Source organism: Megachile rotundata, chromosome 13 (genome assembly GCF_050947335.1).
Source record: "Megachile rotundata isolate GNS110a chromosome 13, iyMegRotu1, whole genome shotgun sequence".
Taxonomy (NCBI): Eukaryota; Metazoa; Arthropoda; class Insecta; order Hymenoptera; family Megachilidae; genus Megachile; species Megachile rotundata.
This window is the reverse complement of record NC_134995.1, coordinates 13,476,522-13,490,652: the sequence shown is the minus strand read 5'-3', so window position 1 is coordinate 13,490,652 and position 14,131 is coordinate 13,476,522. Positions and strand designations below refer to the sequence as shown.

The window sequence follows — 14,131 nt, the reverse complement described above, 5'->3', positions numbered from 1 at the left end:
GTTGTAATTCCGACGCATTATATTTCTACGCGTAGTAATTCCCACGCGTTATATTTCTACGCGTAGTAATTCCCACGCGTCATATCACCACGCGTAGTACTGTCCTCGCGTTATATTGCCACGCGTGGTAATTCCTACGCGTGGTATTCTCCACGCGTTATATTGCCACGCGCGGTAAATCCCACGCGTTATATTGCCACGCGTGGTAATTCCTACGCGTGGTATTCTCCACGCGTTATATTGCCACGCGCGGTAAATCCCACGCGTTATATTGCCACGCGCGGTAAATCCCACGCGTTATATTGCCACGCGTGGTAATTCGCAGGCGTAGTATTTTCCATGCGTTATATTGCCACGCATAGTGTTACTCACGCGTAGTAATTCTCACGCACCATCTCACCACGCGTCATATCGCCACGCGTAGTACTTCCCACGCGTTATATCACCACGCGTAGTTTCGTCGCGTTATATTGCCATGAGTAGTACTCTCCACGCGTTGCATCTCCACGCACAGTGGACATCCACAGTCCTCCACCATACCTACGCGTACTCTTTCCCTCTCGTTATATCGCCACTCATAACACATTCCACACCCTGTATCGCCACTCATACCACACCCTCCGCATCACATATGCACATTCCCAACCATTATTTGCAATGTGCCGTACCGCCACGGGATACGTTCGATCGAATCATACATAATATATCGCCGGAAAAGGCATTTCGAATGCAGGACTATCGCGTTCAGTACGAAGTTAATGAACGACAGGTAATATTGAAGAGCATCAGTGTCGCAGGAACGATTTTAATCGGATTACAATGGGCTAATGCTCGCGAGTTGGAATAAATTGTCGGTGAAAGGCACTCGTCTCTCACGGTAGCAATTAATCTCTCGTTAAAAGTTGTTCTTTGAAACGGCTTTTCGCGAACGAAAATAACTCCCTCAGGGCTGTTGAACGCGACAGAACAATTTCATTCTGCATTATCGTTCCGTATGTAATTGCGGCCGGAATTTATCTTCCTAATATGACAACGTGTCCGTGTTCCGTGCCAGAGAGCCGCTTTAAACTTGCTCATCCATTTTCCTTTAAACGGGTATACGGCTTGTTATTTGTTTCAACAAGCTCTCGGTGTCAGATATTTTCGCGCGTCAATGCTACAAATGGAGCCGAACTGACAACGAACAGTTTCTTCCCGTTATATAAGAGACTTCGCCGCTGCGGTGAAGCTTTTACATCGAATAAAAATATTGTTCCATTCTACGGAACGCTCTTATAGTCTGTTTGAAAGCGCGGGATATTACAATGGACATAGAAATTCTGTTCAGGAAAACTTTCGACGGTCTTAATTCCCGATAACCAGTTCAATCGCGAAGCTACTGAAAGCGAAAAATGAAGAAGGATATAAGAATTAGGATCTTCTTCCATCAAAGATCGAGTCAGAAAACGTAACGCGGAGCACGTTTCAATGGCTTATAAAACTCCGTCGAAGAGAAGTACCTCCTGCGAGTTCACCAACTATTTCGAGCATCCCAGTGTCGAAGAGAAAAGAATCGAAAGCAGTTGAAAAGTCCTTTGGAAAATCGTAAAGTAGGTCCGCGGATGGTTGGTCGGTAGCCGCTTCAAAGATGTCGATCCGCTTCTACCCGCTTTGAAATCCGAGTTGCACGCGCGAGCACGTCGATTCGCGTACGCGTGGTTTACCGCACGAACCGCGCTGGAATTGCTCCTCTTCGTGTGCAGCTGCATCGCCCTGAAATTGGAGCATCCAACAACGAAACGACCCGTGATTTTTACCCCGCGGATGTCTGACCTGTCAGTCGGCCTCCATTCTCCTGACGAACTTTTATAGGAAACTTCTTACTCCCGCCTTACAGACATTTGCCCACGGTATATTCTTCAGAAGTTATGACTCAATTTGTTGGTGACAGCTTTCCGATCAAACCTAGACCCCCACGGATTTCATAGGAAATTTCATCGGAAGTTTAATCTTCGGGTACTTAGTCTCTTATGACTCTCGTTTTAAATACTTCAAGTATTAAGTTCGAGCAAAATAGGAACAAGTAAGACATGGATCTGGTAGTCAGACAAGTAGTATGAGGCTAATGATCAAACAAGTAGTATGTGGCTGATAATCAGACATGCAGTATGTAGCTAAAAGAGACTCAAGTACTATGTGGCTGTTGGACAAACAAGTAAATATGTGGCTCAAAATCAAACATGTAGTATGTAGCTGATGAACAGACAATTAATATGTGGCTGTTAAGCGAACATTTAAATATATGCTTGATATTAAGACATGTGAATATGTGGCTGATAATCAGAGATGTAGTATGTAGCTGAAGGAGACTCAAGTAATATGTGGCTGTTAGGCAAACAAGTAAATATGTGGATAATATTCAGACATATAAATATGTGGCTCATAATCAAACATGTAGTATGTAGCTGATGAACAGACAATTAATATGTGGCTGTTAAGCGAACATTTAAATATATGCTTGATATTAAGACATGTAAATATGTGGCTGATAATCAGACATATAAATATGTGGCTCAAAATCAAACATGTAGTATGTAGCTGATGAACTGACAACTAATATGTGGCTGTTAAGCAAACATTTAAATATATGCTAGATATTAAGACATGTAAATATGTGGCTAATGATCAAGCAACTAGTATGTGGCTGATGAATAGACAACTAATATGTGGCTGTTGAGCACACATGTAAATATGTGGATAATGCTCGGACAAGTAGTATGTGGTTCATAGTCAGACAAGTAGTATGTGGTTCATAGTCAGACAAGTAGTATGTGGTTCATAGTCAGACAAGTAGTATGTGGTTCATAGTCAGACAAGTAGTATGTGGCTCATAGTCAGACAAGTAGTATGTGGTTCATAGTCAGACAAGTAGTATGTTGTTCATAGTAAGACAAGTAGTATGTGTTTCATAGTCAGACAAGTAGTATGTGGTTCATAGTCAGACAAGTAGTATGTGGTTCATAGTCAGACAAGTAGTATGTGTTTCATAGTCAGACAAGTAGTATGTGTTTCATAGTCAGACAAGTAGTATGTGGTTCATAGTCAGACAAGTAGTATGTGGTTCATAATAAGACAAGTAGTATGTGGTTCATAGTAAGACAAGTAGTATGTGGTTCATAATAAGACAAGTAGTATGTGGTTCATAGTCAGACAAGTAATATGTGGTTCATAGTCAGACAAGTAGTATGTGGTTCATAATCAGACAAGTAGTATGTGGTTCATAATAAGACAAGTAGTATGTGGCTCATAGTCAGACAAGTAGAATGTAGTTCATAGTCAGACAAGTAGTATGTGGTTCATACTCAGACAAGTAATATGTGGTTCATAGTCAGACAAGTAGAATATTCCTGCTGATCAGACCAGTAGTACATGCTCAACCAAATTGCAGCCAAATTTTCGCATGCATCTAATCGTCAATAACGCAACATATCCTTAATAATCGCCCACTCATATCACCTCCCCCAAGTCAGTAGTATAAACCCAATAATTAGTCAGCCATAATATACCATTTAGCAGACAATTAAAAGATCCTTCCTCTCCTCGAATCTTCTGAAGTGCATCAAGAATTACTCCACCACATAAAGTAGTAATCAATATAAAAAGTCAGTCGTGAAGTATTAAACGATTCGGCCATTACCCTGAATTTCCCCATTAAAATCGAGCCTCGGGCAGAACTGTTCTTTCGAGATCGACAAGATGTAGTTGAAGAGCCTGTTGACTCGAAGATTTCCCGTAAATGAGGAGGCTCCGCGGAAAACCAGCCGGAAAAACGTCAGCTGACTCGCGTAATGCGATTAAGGGAGTGAAACTTTCTACTTGTGCTGTCGAACTGAAAATCCTGGGGAACTTTTGTAATCCTCTGAACCCGTAATGGAGCGTACATGTTGCCAGTCGACGTGTCAAATTTCCTCCTCGGACTTCTATTTCCGCAACATTTATTTGCCCGTTCGAAAAATTCATTTTCCACGAGTTTCAGTGTTTTCTCGGCCACCACCGATAACTTCGAATTCCATATCTTTTACGGGGCAATTTCTACGAATTCTTGGTAATACCTTTGTTTTACGAGGTCGAGCGTAAAAGCGTCGATAAATTAAACGCAATTTTCTTCGAACCGGAAATGAAATGTAAACGTCGAGGAAGTTAAAGGTAAAGTTCATTACACGAAACTCGAGTAAGACAAGAATCGAATAACTTTCCGCAACGTCTCATACTCGTTTCGGTTTACAATAAGAAATTCTTCACCGTGAAACTCGTTTCTCAACCATCTCATCCCAGTTCATTTTCCACCCCCGGTCGCGTTCCTTAAGCCTGGTTACTTCTCTTCGTTGCAACCGAATTTCCTGCGCCGCTTCCTCGTGTTTCGACCAGATATAAACGAGGCTGGATTTTTCATCTTTAACGAGCCGAGGATCGATCTTTCGCCATGGTTATTGCGCCACCGATGCGTTCTGCTCGGAGAACTCGGTTTAGGAAGCAATATTTCCCTTAAAACGAGCCGGAAACTGGGCTGAGTTTCTGGGAAATGCCAGCTCGTAAGGGTGAGACTCTTCGCTGAAATTTTTCATTCCACCCCGCAACGCATTCTCTTCGTTTACTCTCTGTTATCCTGGATACACCACGGATTAATCTCTTTAGTCTGCACGCTTCACCGTTTACATTTCATTTTAATTTGCAGCAGGTATTTCAAGGGATAGTATGTCGCTTCTGGTCAGACAAGTAGTATATGCCACTGGTCAGACAGGTAGTATGTCGTTTTTAGACAGACAAGTAGTGCATCATTTTTGGTCAGACAAGTAGTATGATGCTCTTGGTAAGACAGGTAGTATGACGTTTTTGATCAGACAAGTAGTATGACGTTTTTAGTCAGACAAGTAGTATGACGCTTTTGGTCAGACAAGTAGTATGACGTTTTTGATCAGACAAGTAGTATGACGTTTTTAGTCAGACAAGTAGTATGACGCTTTTGGTCAGACAAGTAGTATGACGCTTTTGATCGGACAAGTAGTATGACGTTTTTGATCAGACAAGTAGTATGACGTTTTTAGTCAGACAAGTAGTATGACGCTTTTGGTCAGACAAACTGTATGACATTGTTGATCAAACAAATAATGTATCATTATTAGACAGACAAGTAGTACATCACTGTTGGTCAGACAAGTTGTAAATGACTAATAATCAGACAAGTAGTACGTCGCTAATGGTTGAGCAATTAAAATTTAGTACCTGACCAGACAAGTAGAATATGGTTACTAGTAAGACAAGTAGAAGAGGACAGCTAGTCAGGCAAGTAGAATAGAACAGCTAGTCAGACAAGTAGAAGAGGACTACCAGTCAGACAAGTAGAATAGGACAGCTAGTAAGACAAGTAGAAGAGGACTGCCAGTCAGACAAGTAGAATAGGACCACTAGTCAGACAAGTAGAAGAGGACAGTTAGTAAGACAAGTAGAATAGGACAACTAGTCAGACAAGTAGAAGAGGACTGCCACTCAGACAAGTAGAATATTACAGCTAGTCAGACAAGTAGAATAGGACCACTAGTCAGACAAGTAAAATAAGACTGCTAGTCAGACAAGTAGAATATGTTCCCTAGTCAAACCAGTAGAATAAGGTTGCTAGTCAGACAAGTAGTAAAATGTCATTGGTCAGCCACACACTACAAACTATTTACAATATAAATGTCTCCACAATACCTCAAACATTCTACACATTAAAAATTGCAATAGTATAGACATTTAACTGTTCTCTCCTATTAAGCTTCCTCCAACAAATCCTTCAAAACAGATCCATACATGCATCCTCATAAATGCACAGCAGCAATCACGATTATCTTACTATCTCGCTATCTTACCCTCATCTAAATGTCCAGTTTAGAAAATGGAAAATGGCTGACTGTTTGTTGCAGAGGCCTGGAGCACGAGGACGTACTGTTGTCAGCAAGATGGCTGCAATTCGGCCCCGTCGTTCGCGTCCAGCAGCTCCATCGTGATCGTAGCTGCGTCGATGGTCCTGCTGGTGGTCGGACGAACACTTCGTGGCTAATACGTCGCTAGAAGCGACGAGGAACCGCAAACGGAAGCACCGGGATCCATCTAACGCGAACAAGGTCGGAGGAACGTTGCATCGCGCGCTATACCATTCAATCTGGCCACCTTGTTGCTGACTGGATGCTGACTGGTCGATAGTTGTCGCTCATGTATCGACAGAACCGATTTCCATTCACCTTTTCTACATCTCGTCTTTCCTTCTCTCACGTTTCTCGATGGACGGCAGTTTTGTGTTTCATTTTCTGTTCCGTGAAATTATCTTTGATATTCTATGAGTTCTTGAATTTTAACCTCATGGCAGTCTTGAATTTTAATCTCCAGGGCTTTGAATTTTATGGGGACTTCGTGAAATCCTTGAATCGAACATGAAGAACTTTCTCATGAGCTTTTAATTTTTAATAATTCAATTGACATGTAACTACTGTATTGTCTAGAATTTTCAACTTGCAAATTTTTGAACGAGTGTCATACAAATTTCTAATTTCCTTTTTGCTCGAAATTTGAAATCAGAGTTTGTTCGATACAATAAAGTACTGAAATTAATAACAATAGATTGGAAACCCAATTCCAATATTGGAAGATGTATAAAAGTCATTTCTCTCTGTGACCACCGTTTTTAGGGTTGTCGATACGCTCCATTACTCAACGAAGGAATAATTTTTCATGGGGAGCTTACACCGCGGATCGATTTCTTTTCACCAATTTCTTCCAGTCAGCTTTCTGTCCGTCGGTGACACTCGCCACTTCAGCGTCCTCGAATACAATTTATTCGAGAACTTTCACTCTTTGACCCCATACTTGTCGTTTGCACGTAAGGGTGCGATGATTTCACATTTTTTCGAGGAAACATTTTTAAAATTTGCCTTTAAACATTTACTTTAAAAATTGCCTTTAATAATTTGACATCTGAATTTTTCATTTTCCTTTGTCAGATTTCATTAATTCAATTCAATTTTCATTCAAATTTTCTGCACACTTTGAACTTCTCCATTAACCTACATCGCAAAGGTAAAGAATCTGTTATTTAAATTCTGTCCGTAAAGCTCGCCGTCCATTCGAATCGAACAATCATATCAAACAAAAAAAGCGGTATTAACCAACATCGGCCAGGAAGCAACATCGGTCAGAACGACGAGGAAACCACGATAAAACAAAATCGGACCAGAAAAATTTCAATCCCGAAAGAGCAAAGGAGAAAACGATACAAAGTTCCCCTCGTTGCTTGGATCGTTCGTGGTTCGTGTGCAACATCTCTCTGAATCTTACACTGTTTGTTCGCAAAAATGCAGCCGGAGAGAGAGATAGAATATCGAGAAAAGAAAGGAGGTATGAAAGGAGAAAAAGATCGATGGAACCCGCGCAGATCTATTATGTAACCTACTACATACAGACAACAGTTTAACAAGGAACAGTGAGGATAATAATGATAAACGTTATTATTATTATTACTATTATTATTATTACTATTACTATTATTATTATTATTATTATTACTATATTGCTACTAATTACTATTATTACCACTACTAATTACGACACTACACTGGAAGCATCATCGATATACATACTAAAAATTATAGTAGAGTAACGATGATAGAGCGAATCGAGCGAAAAAAAATGAAGTTTGTCGATAATTATTAACGTATTGTAACCGCTTGAAGTAGCCTTAATAATTGTAATTAACGAACGCACGCGTGAGAATATGCGTCTTATTGGTTGGCTTGAGGGGACTGCGAGTTGCGCACCGCTTACACCGCCATTTTGTCTTCTCACGAAAAATCGACCGACGCGCTCGCAAGGATATTTCCATAAGAAGGATATTCTTCTCATCACCGAGGAATTTTACACAAATTGCCCTCTTTTTTCAACGTAGTCAATTATACATTGTCAGTCAATTATATGGAGATTCGTGTCAATTGTTGCGGTCTTCCTTTTATTAGTCTTCTTTCAAATTTATTTTCTACTTCTTCTTGTGAAGCCAGATATTTAGTGAAATATTTAAAGGGTGTATTCTATTCATCATATGGATTATTTATGAAGTATTAATACTTCAATCTTTGGTCTGATATTAAAATAATGATATTGAAAATAATTTATGTAAATTGTTTAAATCTATGTTTATAATTCTTCAGTCTTGCCTTTCTTCAATATATGCAGAGAGAAAATTATTTATTTACGATTGCAATGTTCATATAAAATAACTTTGTGTGTATTAAAGCTGGAATATTATGTGCAATATTGATGCGAAATATAAAATTGGAATATGAATACTTCACTGCAATCACAGAGGGTTGAAAAATCTAGCCACCATAAAATATGGAAAATTGAAATTTTTCTTTCTGAAGTTCCCGAGTTCTAATTAACAGTATTTAAATAAGAATGCAGTGAAATCATACAAGGATCCTAAACTCAGACCGTTCCGAATACGAAAAACCGAACGATTCGTGGCATCGTTATCCTCTCAGGCTAACCAGCGTCTGAAATTCCTAAACAGTAGCGAGAAATGAAAATTCATCCTAGCCGTTAAGCCAACAATGCGAATCACAACGTAGGACGAGATAATCTTAAAATCTATTCACGAGAGCAGAAAAGAAATAAATAAAACGAACGGTAGCGAGAGAGAATTCTAGCGAATTATATACATACCTGTTCTTCTGAGATTAGGCAACAGATGATTTTATCTAAAAGTTAGCTCGAGATTCTAGCGTACTATTAATAAAAAAGAAAAAAGAAAGAAAAAGATAACCTTAATCTGTTTCCCGTCTCTGGACGTCGACTAATCGATCAACGTCTCGTTGTTATTGTTGAACGAATGCTTCGAGACAGATTCACGGTGAATCACGGAGGTTCGACGAAAAAAATTACAGTTCGATTCGTTGATTCGAGGGGTGCTCTCTAATTGCAGGACGCATGATTAATCCGACGGTGCAATTAATTCGCGACGATTTTTCGACGAACGAGGAAAAGAACGATTTGGAAAATGCTCGCCGAGTCGTTTCCTGTAATCAACGAATCCTTTCGGTTTCTTCAAAAAACTTTATGGCTGATGGACATTTTAGGTACAAGGGTAGAAAATTGAATGGAGAGTTCAAAACTTTTTGATGTTACTGCAAATGAAATTCATTTTAAGTGACCTGAATTTTCAAGTTCAAGTTGCGATTTTTACTATGGTACCTGAAATGAAAATTCAAGTTGAAGTGTTCATTGTGGTACCTGAAATGAAAAAATCAAGTTGGAGTGTTCATTATGGTACCTGAAATGAAAATTCGAATTGAAGTGTTCATTATGATGCATGAAATGAAAAATTCAAGTTGAAGTGTTCATTATGGTACCTGAAATGAAAATTCAAGTTGAAGTGTTCATTATGGTACCTGAAATGAAAATTCAAGTTGAACTATTCATTGTGGTAATTGAAATGAAAATTCAAATTGAACTATTCATTGTGGTATCTGAAATGAAAATTCAAGTTGAACTATTCATTGTGGTATCTGAAATGAAAATTTAAGTTGAACTTTTCATTATGGTAATTGAAATGAAAATTCAAGTTGAAGTGTTCATTATGATGCATGAAATGAAAAATTCAAGTTGAACTATTCATTGTGGTACTTGAAATGAATATTCAAGTTGAAGTGTTCATTGTGGTAATTGAAATGAAAATTCAAGTTGAACTATTCATTGTGGTATCTCAAATGAAAATTCAAGTTGAACTATTCATTGTGGTAATTGAAATGAAAATTCAAGTTGAAGTGTTCACTATGGTACCTGAAATGAAAATTCAAGTTGAACTATTCATTGTGGTAATTGAAATGAAAATTCAAGTTGAAGTGTTCACTATGGTACCTGAAACGAAAATTCAAGTTGAACTATTCATTGTGGTAATTGAAATGAAAATTCAAGTTGAACTATTCATTGTGGTATCTCAAATGAAAATTCAAGTTGAACTATTCATTGTGGTATCTCAAATGAAAATTCAAGTTGAACTATTCATTGTGGTAATTGAAATGAAAATTCAAGTTGAAGTGTTCACTATGGTACCTGAAATGAAAATTCAAGTTGAATTATTCATTATGGTACCTGAAATGAAAATTCAAATTGAGATGTTCATTATGGTACCTGGAATAAAGAATTCAATTTGAAGTGTTCATTATGGTACCTGGAATAAAAAATTCAATTTGAGATGTTCATTATGGTACCTGGAATAAAAAATTCAATTTGAAGTGTTCATTACGGTACCTCAAACAAAAATTCACTTTGAAATGTTTTATGAAGCCTGCACAAGAAACTGACATCAACGATACTTGTCACAATAGTCCGAAACTATTTTCAAAGTGTTTACACATAAAAATCTATAAAACCCGTATAAAAATTTTGCGTCGGATGATACTCGAAAGAAAAAATTAGGTCACTAGGTGATATCTGCATAAAGAATGTGTAGTGGGACCCACAGTAATGTTTTTTTAAATTCAGGTCAGAAAATCTACATATAAAATTTGTCACTGATGGTATCTAAAAGAAAAATGAAGAACTCGTTAAAATGTGACGCAGCAAAGTACCTAAAATGAAATTTAAACAAGGTGAAACGACGTTTGGAAAAATCGTTTAGACTTCACTCTGAAAGATCATCTAGCATCTTCTCGCATGTTCCTACGATAATTAAATCTTCGTTGACATATCAATAATTGCAAATCTTTAAACATCTTGCATGTAGAAATTCGAAGCATAACCTCGTCGAGTCATAACCTCAAAATTGAAGAACGAGAGCTATATAAATCGAATTCAACGAAGTTATCGGAAGAAACGGGTCAGAATTATCGAGAACTGTCTTCGTTTACACTTTATCCATGTATTTTTATAACTGAAAGTGAGAAAATAGGGACGGGTCGAATCGTCCCCGGGTTCTCGATAATCCTGCCTCTAATTGCAAATCGGGAAATTTCGAAACCGACTCTGTCTCGAAACATTTTCTGTCGATACTATGTACTTAAAGAACAAATGAAACCAAAGCGATATTGACGTTCTAACAGAGGACGCACACGTTGAAGAAAAGAAGAAACACTTTTTGGACGACACCTTAACTACATATATATATATATAAATATAATATACCACCGATAATTCTAGGCGACTTCCTTAGCACGTAAGGGTTATTACTATGTTCAACGAGGGACATCACTCGATAATAAAATCCGACATCGTTCGAAAGCTCCGAAACGAAATATAAAGCTTCCAGCTTCGTGTTCGACTCGTTAACACGAACAAAAATATGAGGAAGAGATTTGGATAGTAGAACAGCGTAACATTTTACATTCGCTTCGAGCACTAATTTCGATATATAAATATATATATATAGGTACATTAAAGAAGTTCGAAAACAAGTCTAAACGATAACGCCTATTTTTTCTTCCTGCACTGATCTCGACAATTGTGTCCGTGTGTGCGAGCGAGTGAGCTTTCTATTGCATGTGCCTGCTTCGCTTTCTGCGACCTAACCTTTTGTTAACATACTCGAGGGATGAAACCACCCTGCAGGTCTTCGGACGTAACTTCAATAATCTTTGAAACGGGATAGAAATACGTTTACATTTATAGAACGAACTGTCTAACGTGCGTACGAAAACAAAATGGCGGCGGTTGGGTTAGAATGCACGTTCGTATATAAACAATTCAGCTTGAAAGTATTACAAATAGTTCAATAATCTTTGAAACAGGATAGAGATACACGAATTGTGTTGAACGGTTTACACGAATTTATAGAACGAACTGTCTTCGACGTGCGTACGAAAACAAAATGGCGGCGGTTGGGTTAGAATGCACGTTCGTCTATAAACAATGCAGCTTGAAAGTATTACAAACAGTTCAATAATCTTTGAAACAGGATAGAGATACACGAATTGTATTGAACGGTTTACACGAATTTATAGAAAGAACTGTCTTCGACGTGCGTACGAAAACAAAATGGCGGCGGTTGGAATGCACGTTCGTCTATAAAAAATTTAGCTTGAAAGTATTAGAAACAGTTTACGGTAAAATTGGTTCAAGCAGCAGATAAAAAGCGAAACATTTATCGTTTTATATGATAATTCAAGCCTTTACGAGGCGTGTCGTAAAACCTCCATTTTACCCTCCGCCATGTTGTCCCTGTTTTATACCTCTAACGTGCATAAAGCTTCAATTTACAAATTCGGAAGACCTCGCGAAGTTTTGCAAGTTACTTCGAGAACTGCAGGGTAACCCAGTGACGTCACTTCGAAAATTTCCGAATGATTTGAAAATCTGACAATCTGAAAACGTAGAGAATCCTTGAATCACTGGTTTAATCCCTCGAATGATTCGTTTCGAGGACGCAAAAAATTTCATTATTCACCCTTTCGTTGCGAATAAAATTTTTGTCCGCGTTAAATGATGAATGATTTCGAACAAATTCCCTCTATTTCGCGATTTATTTTCGTTAGCTGTTGTCAATTAGCGAGCAATTCGATTAAGCTGTTTATCGGTATTGCGGACAATACCGCTGTCGATATTCATTTCTCTTTGAAAATTCCACGAACGTTAATTATTTTATTCTGTATTGAAAAATTCAGGAAAATAACCACAGGTTAACAATTCTCCACACTTCCAACGAGAGGGTGAATTCGTCCACGCTAAAAATCCGAAATCGAGGGGCAAAATCGTTCAGCCGTGTTTTTCTAGACTTAGTTCTCCTCTTCTTACGAACTCGTTAGAGCGATCGAGTGCGAGAGAATTCCGATGAATGAACGAAAGCACGTAGCGAGAATGCCGATGAAAAGAGGAAAATCGGATGAAACGATCGAGCAGGCATACTTCCAAGAGGAAAAGGGAGGAATAAAAGGTGAACTTCGACACCGTCGAGCTGTCGTCGAGTGGAACAGAGTCCTTCGTTTTTTAAATTCCTTTTTTCTTTCAATTTTTGGAAGTATCGAGATGAACTATTTGAAAGGTTAACGAAGAGGTAAACGAAAATGAAATTAAGAGAAGGAAATTAGCGAGGAGAGATGAAAATTGTCTGCTTGATTTTCTAAATAAAAGAATTGTAACATCCTTAGAAATTTTAGATCTCCAGATTCTTCCCTAAAGCAATACTCCCAATCTTCATGTAAATCGATTTCTTCCCACTTTATAATTCTCCTAAAAATGTAATGCAATTGCTATACGAAATGTGAGGTTATGTTCGAGTGAGTTCGATGCAAGAGCGACGGTGATTTGTCGAATCTTCGAGCGAGCTAAGGGTCGAAAGGGGGTGAATGCATAGAATTACAAGAGAGATATAAATATAATTATACATAAATTGTTAGCAGGTTCTGAAAAGAAAAACGAGCAAAATTGAGACACCGATCAAGAATCCAGGTTCAATAAATTTATTAAGCCAAGAGGACCGAGCGACAAAAATATATATATTAACGATTATATATTATATATACATATATTATATTACGATATATTATATTATACTATATTGTATTATTTAGTCATAAGCAGAATCATATATGTATGACGAGTTGTACATTTATATTAGAACACACACAGACGCAATAATAAAGACCGTAATACGAACTCTTCATATCGTGACAAGTTAGAAAATGTGTATTCATGTCAACAGAATTTACGAAACACTGTACAACAGAATATCATCGTTCAAACACGTTTGTAATTAATTTAATCTCAAATCGATGAAGAATCTCTCGGGGCGAGATTTCTGGCGGACGTGTTCGAAATTTTGACAGGAACGTGGCTCGAATAGTTCCAAATTTTTCTTTTTTATTAGCGCAACCACTAATTCTCTATTTTCTATTTTCACGAAATATTCTTCTCAACGAACGAAACAGTAAATCTTGCGAGGTGCTTTCTTTACACCTTTCACGGCTCATGAATATTTATTCACCGGATATCAAATAAGCCTTAAAAACTGTTTATCTTGCAGCCTTGTATTTTTACGGGCCAATTCGTACCATGAATTTTAACGGCCGCGAAATTAAAGAACGCGGTAGGTTTTAATGGCCGGAATACTGCTCAACTTCGTCATTGAAAT

General features: G+C 38.0%; 1 protein-coding gene across 1 annotated transcript in view; it reads left to right on the top strand.

Moving 5' to 3' along the window:
* Positions 1-13,663, top strand: part of Oamb (Octopamine receptor in mushroom bodies) — a 265,798-nt gene extending 252,135 nt beyond the window's left edge. Inside the window, exon 13 of the mRNA XM_076538566.1 lies at positions 5,943-13,663. Coding sequence (XP_076394681.1) covers positions 5,943-6,090 — 148 coding nt within the window. The 3' untranslated portion in view covers positions 6,091-13,663. The remainder of the gene's footprint in view (positions 1-5,942) is intronic.
* The last annotated feature ends 468 nt before the right edge of the window (positions 13,664-14,131 follow it).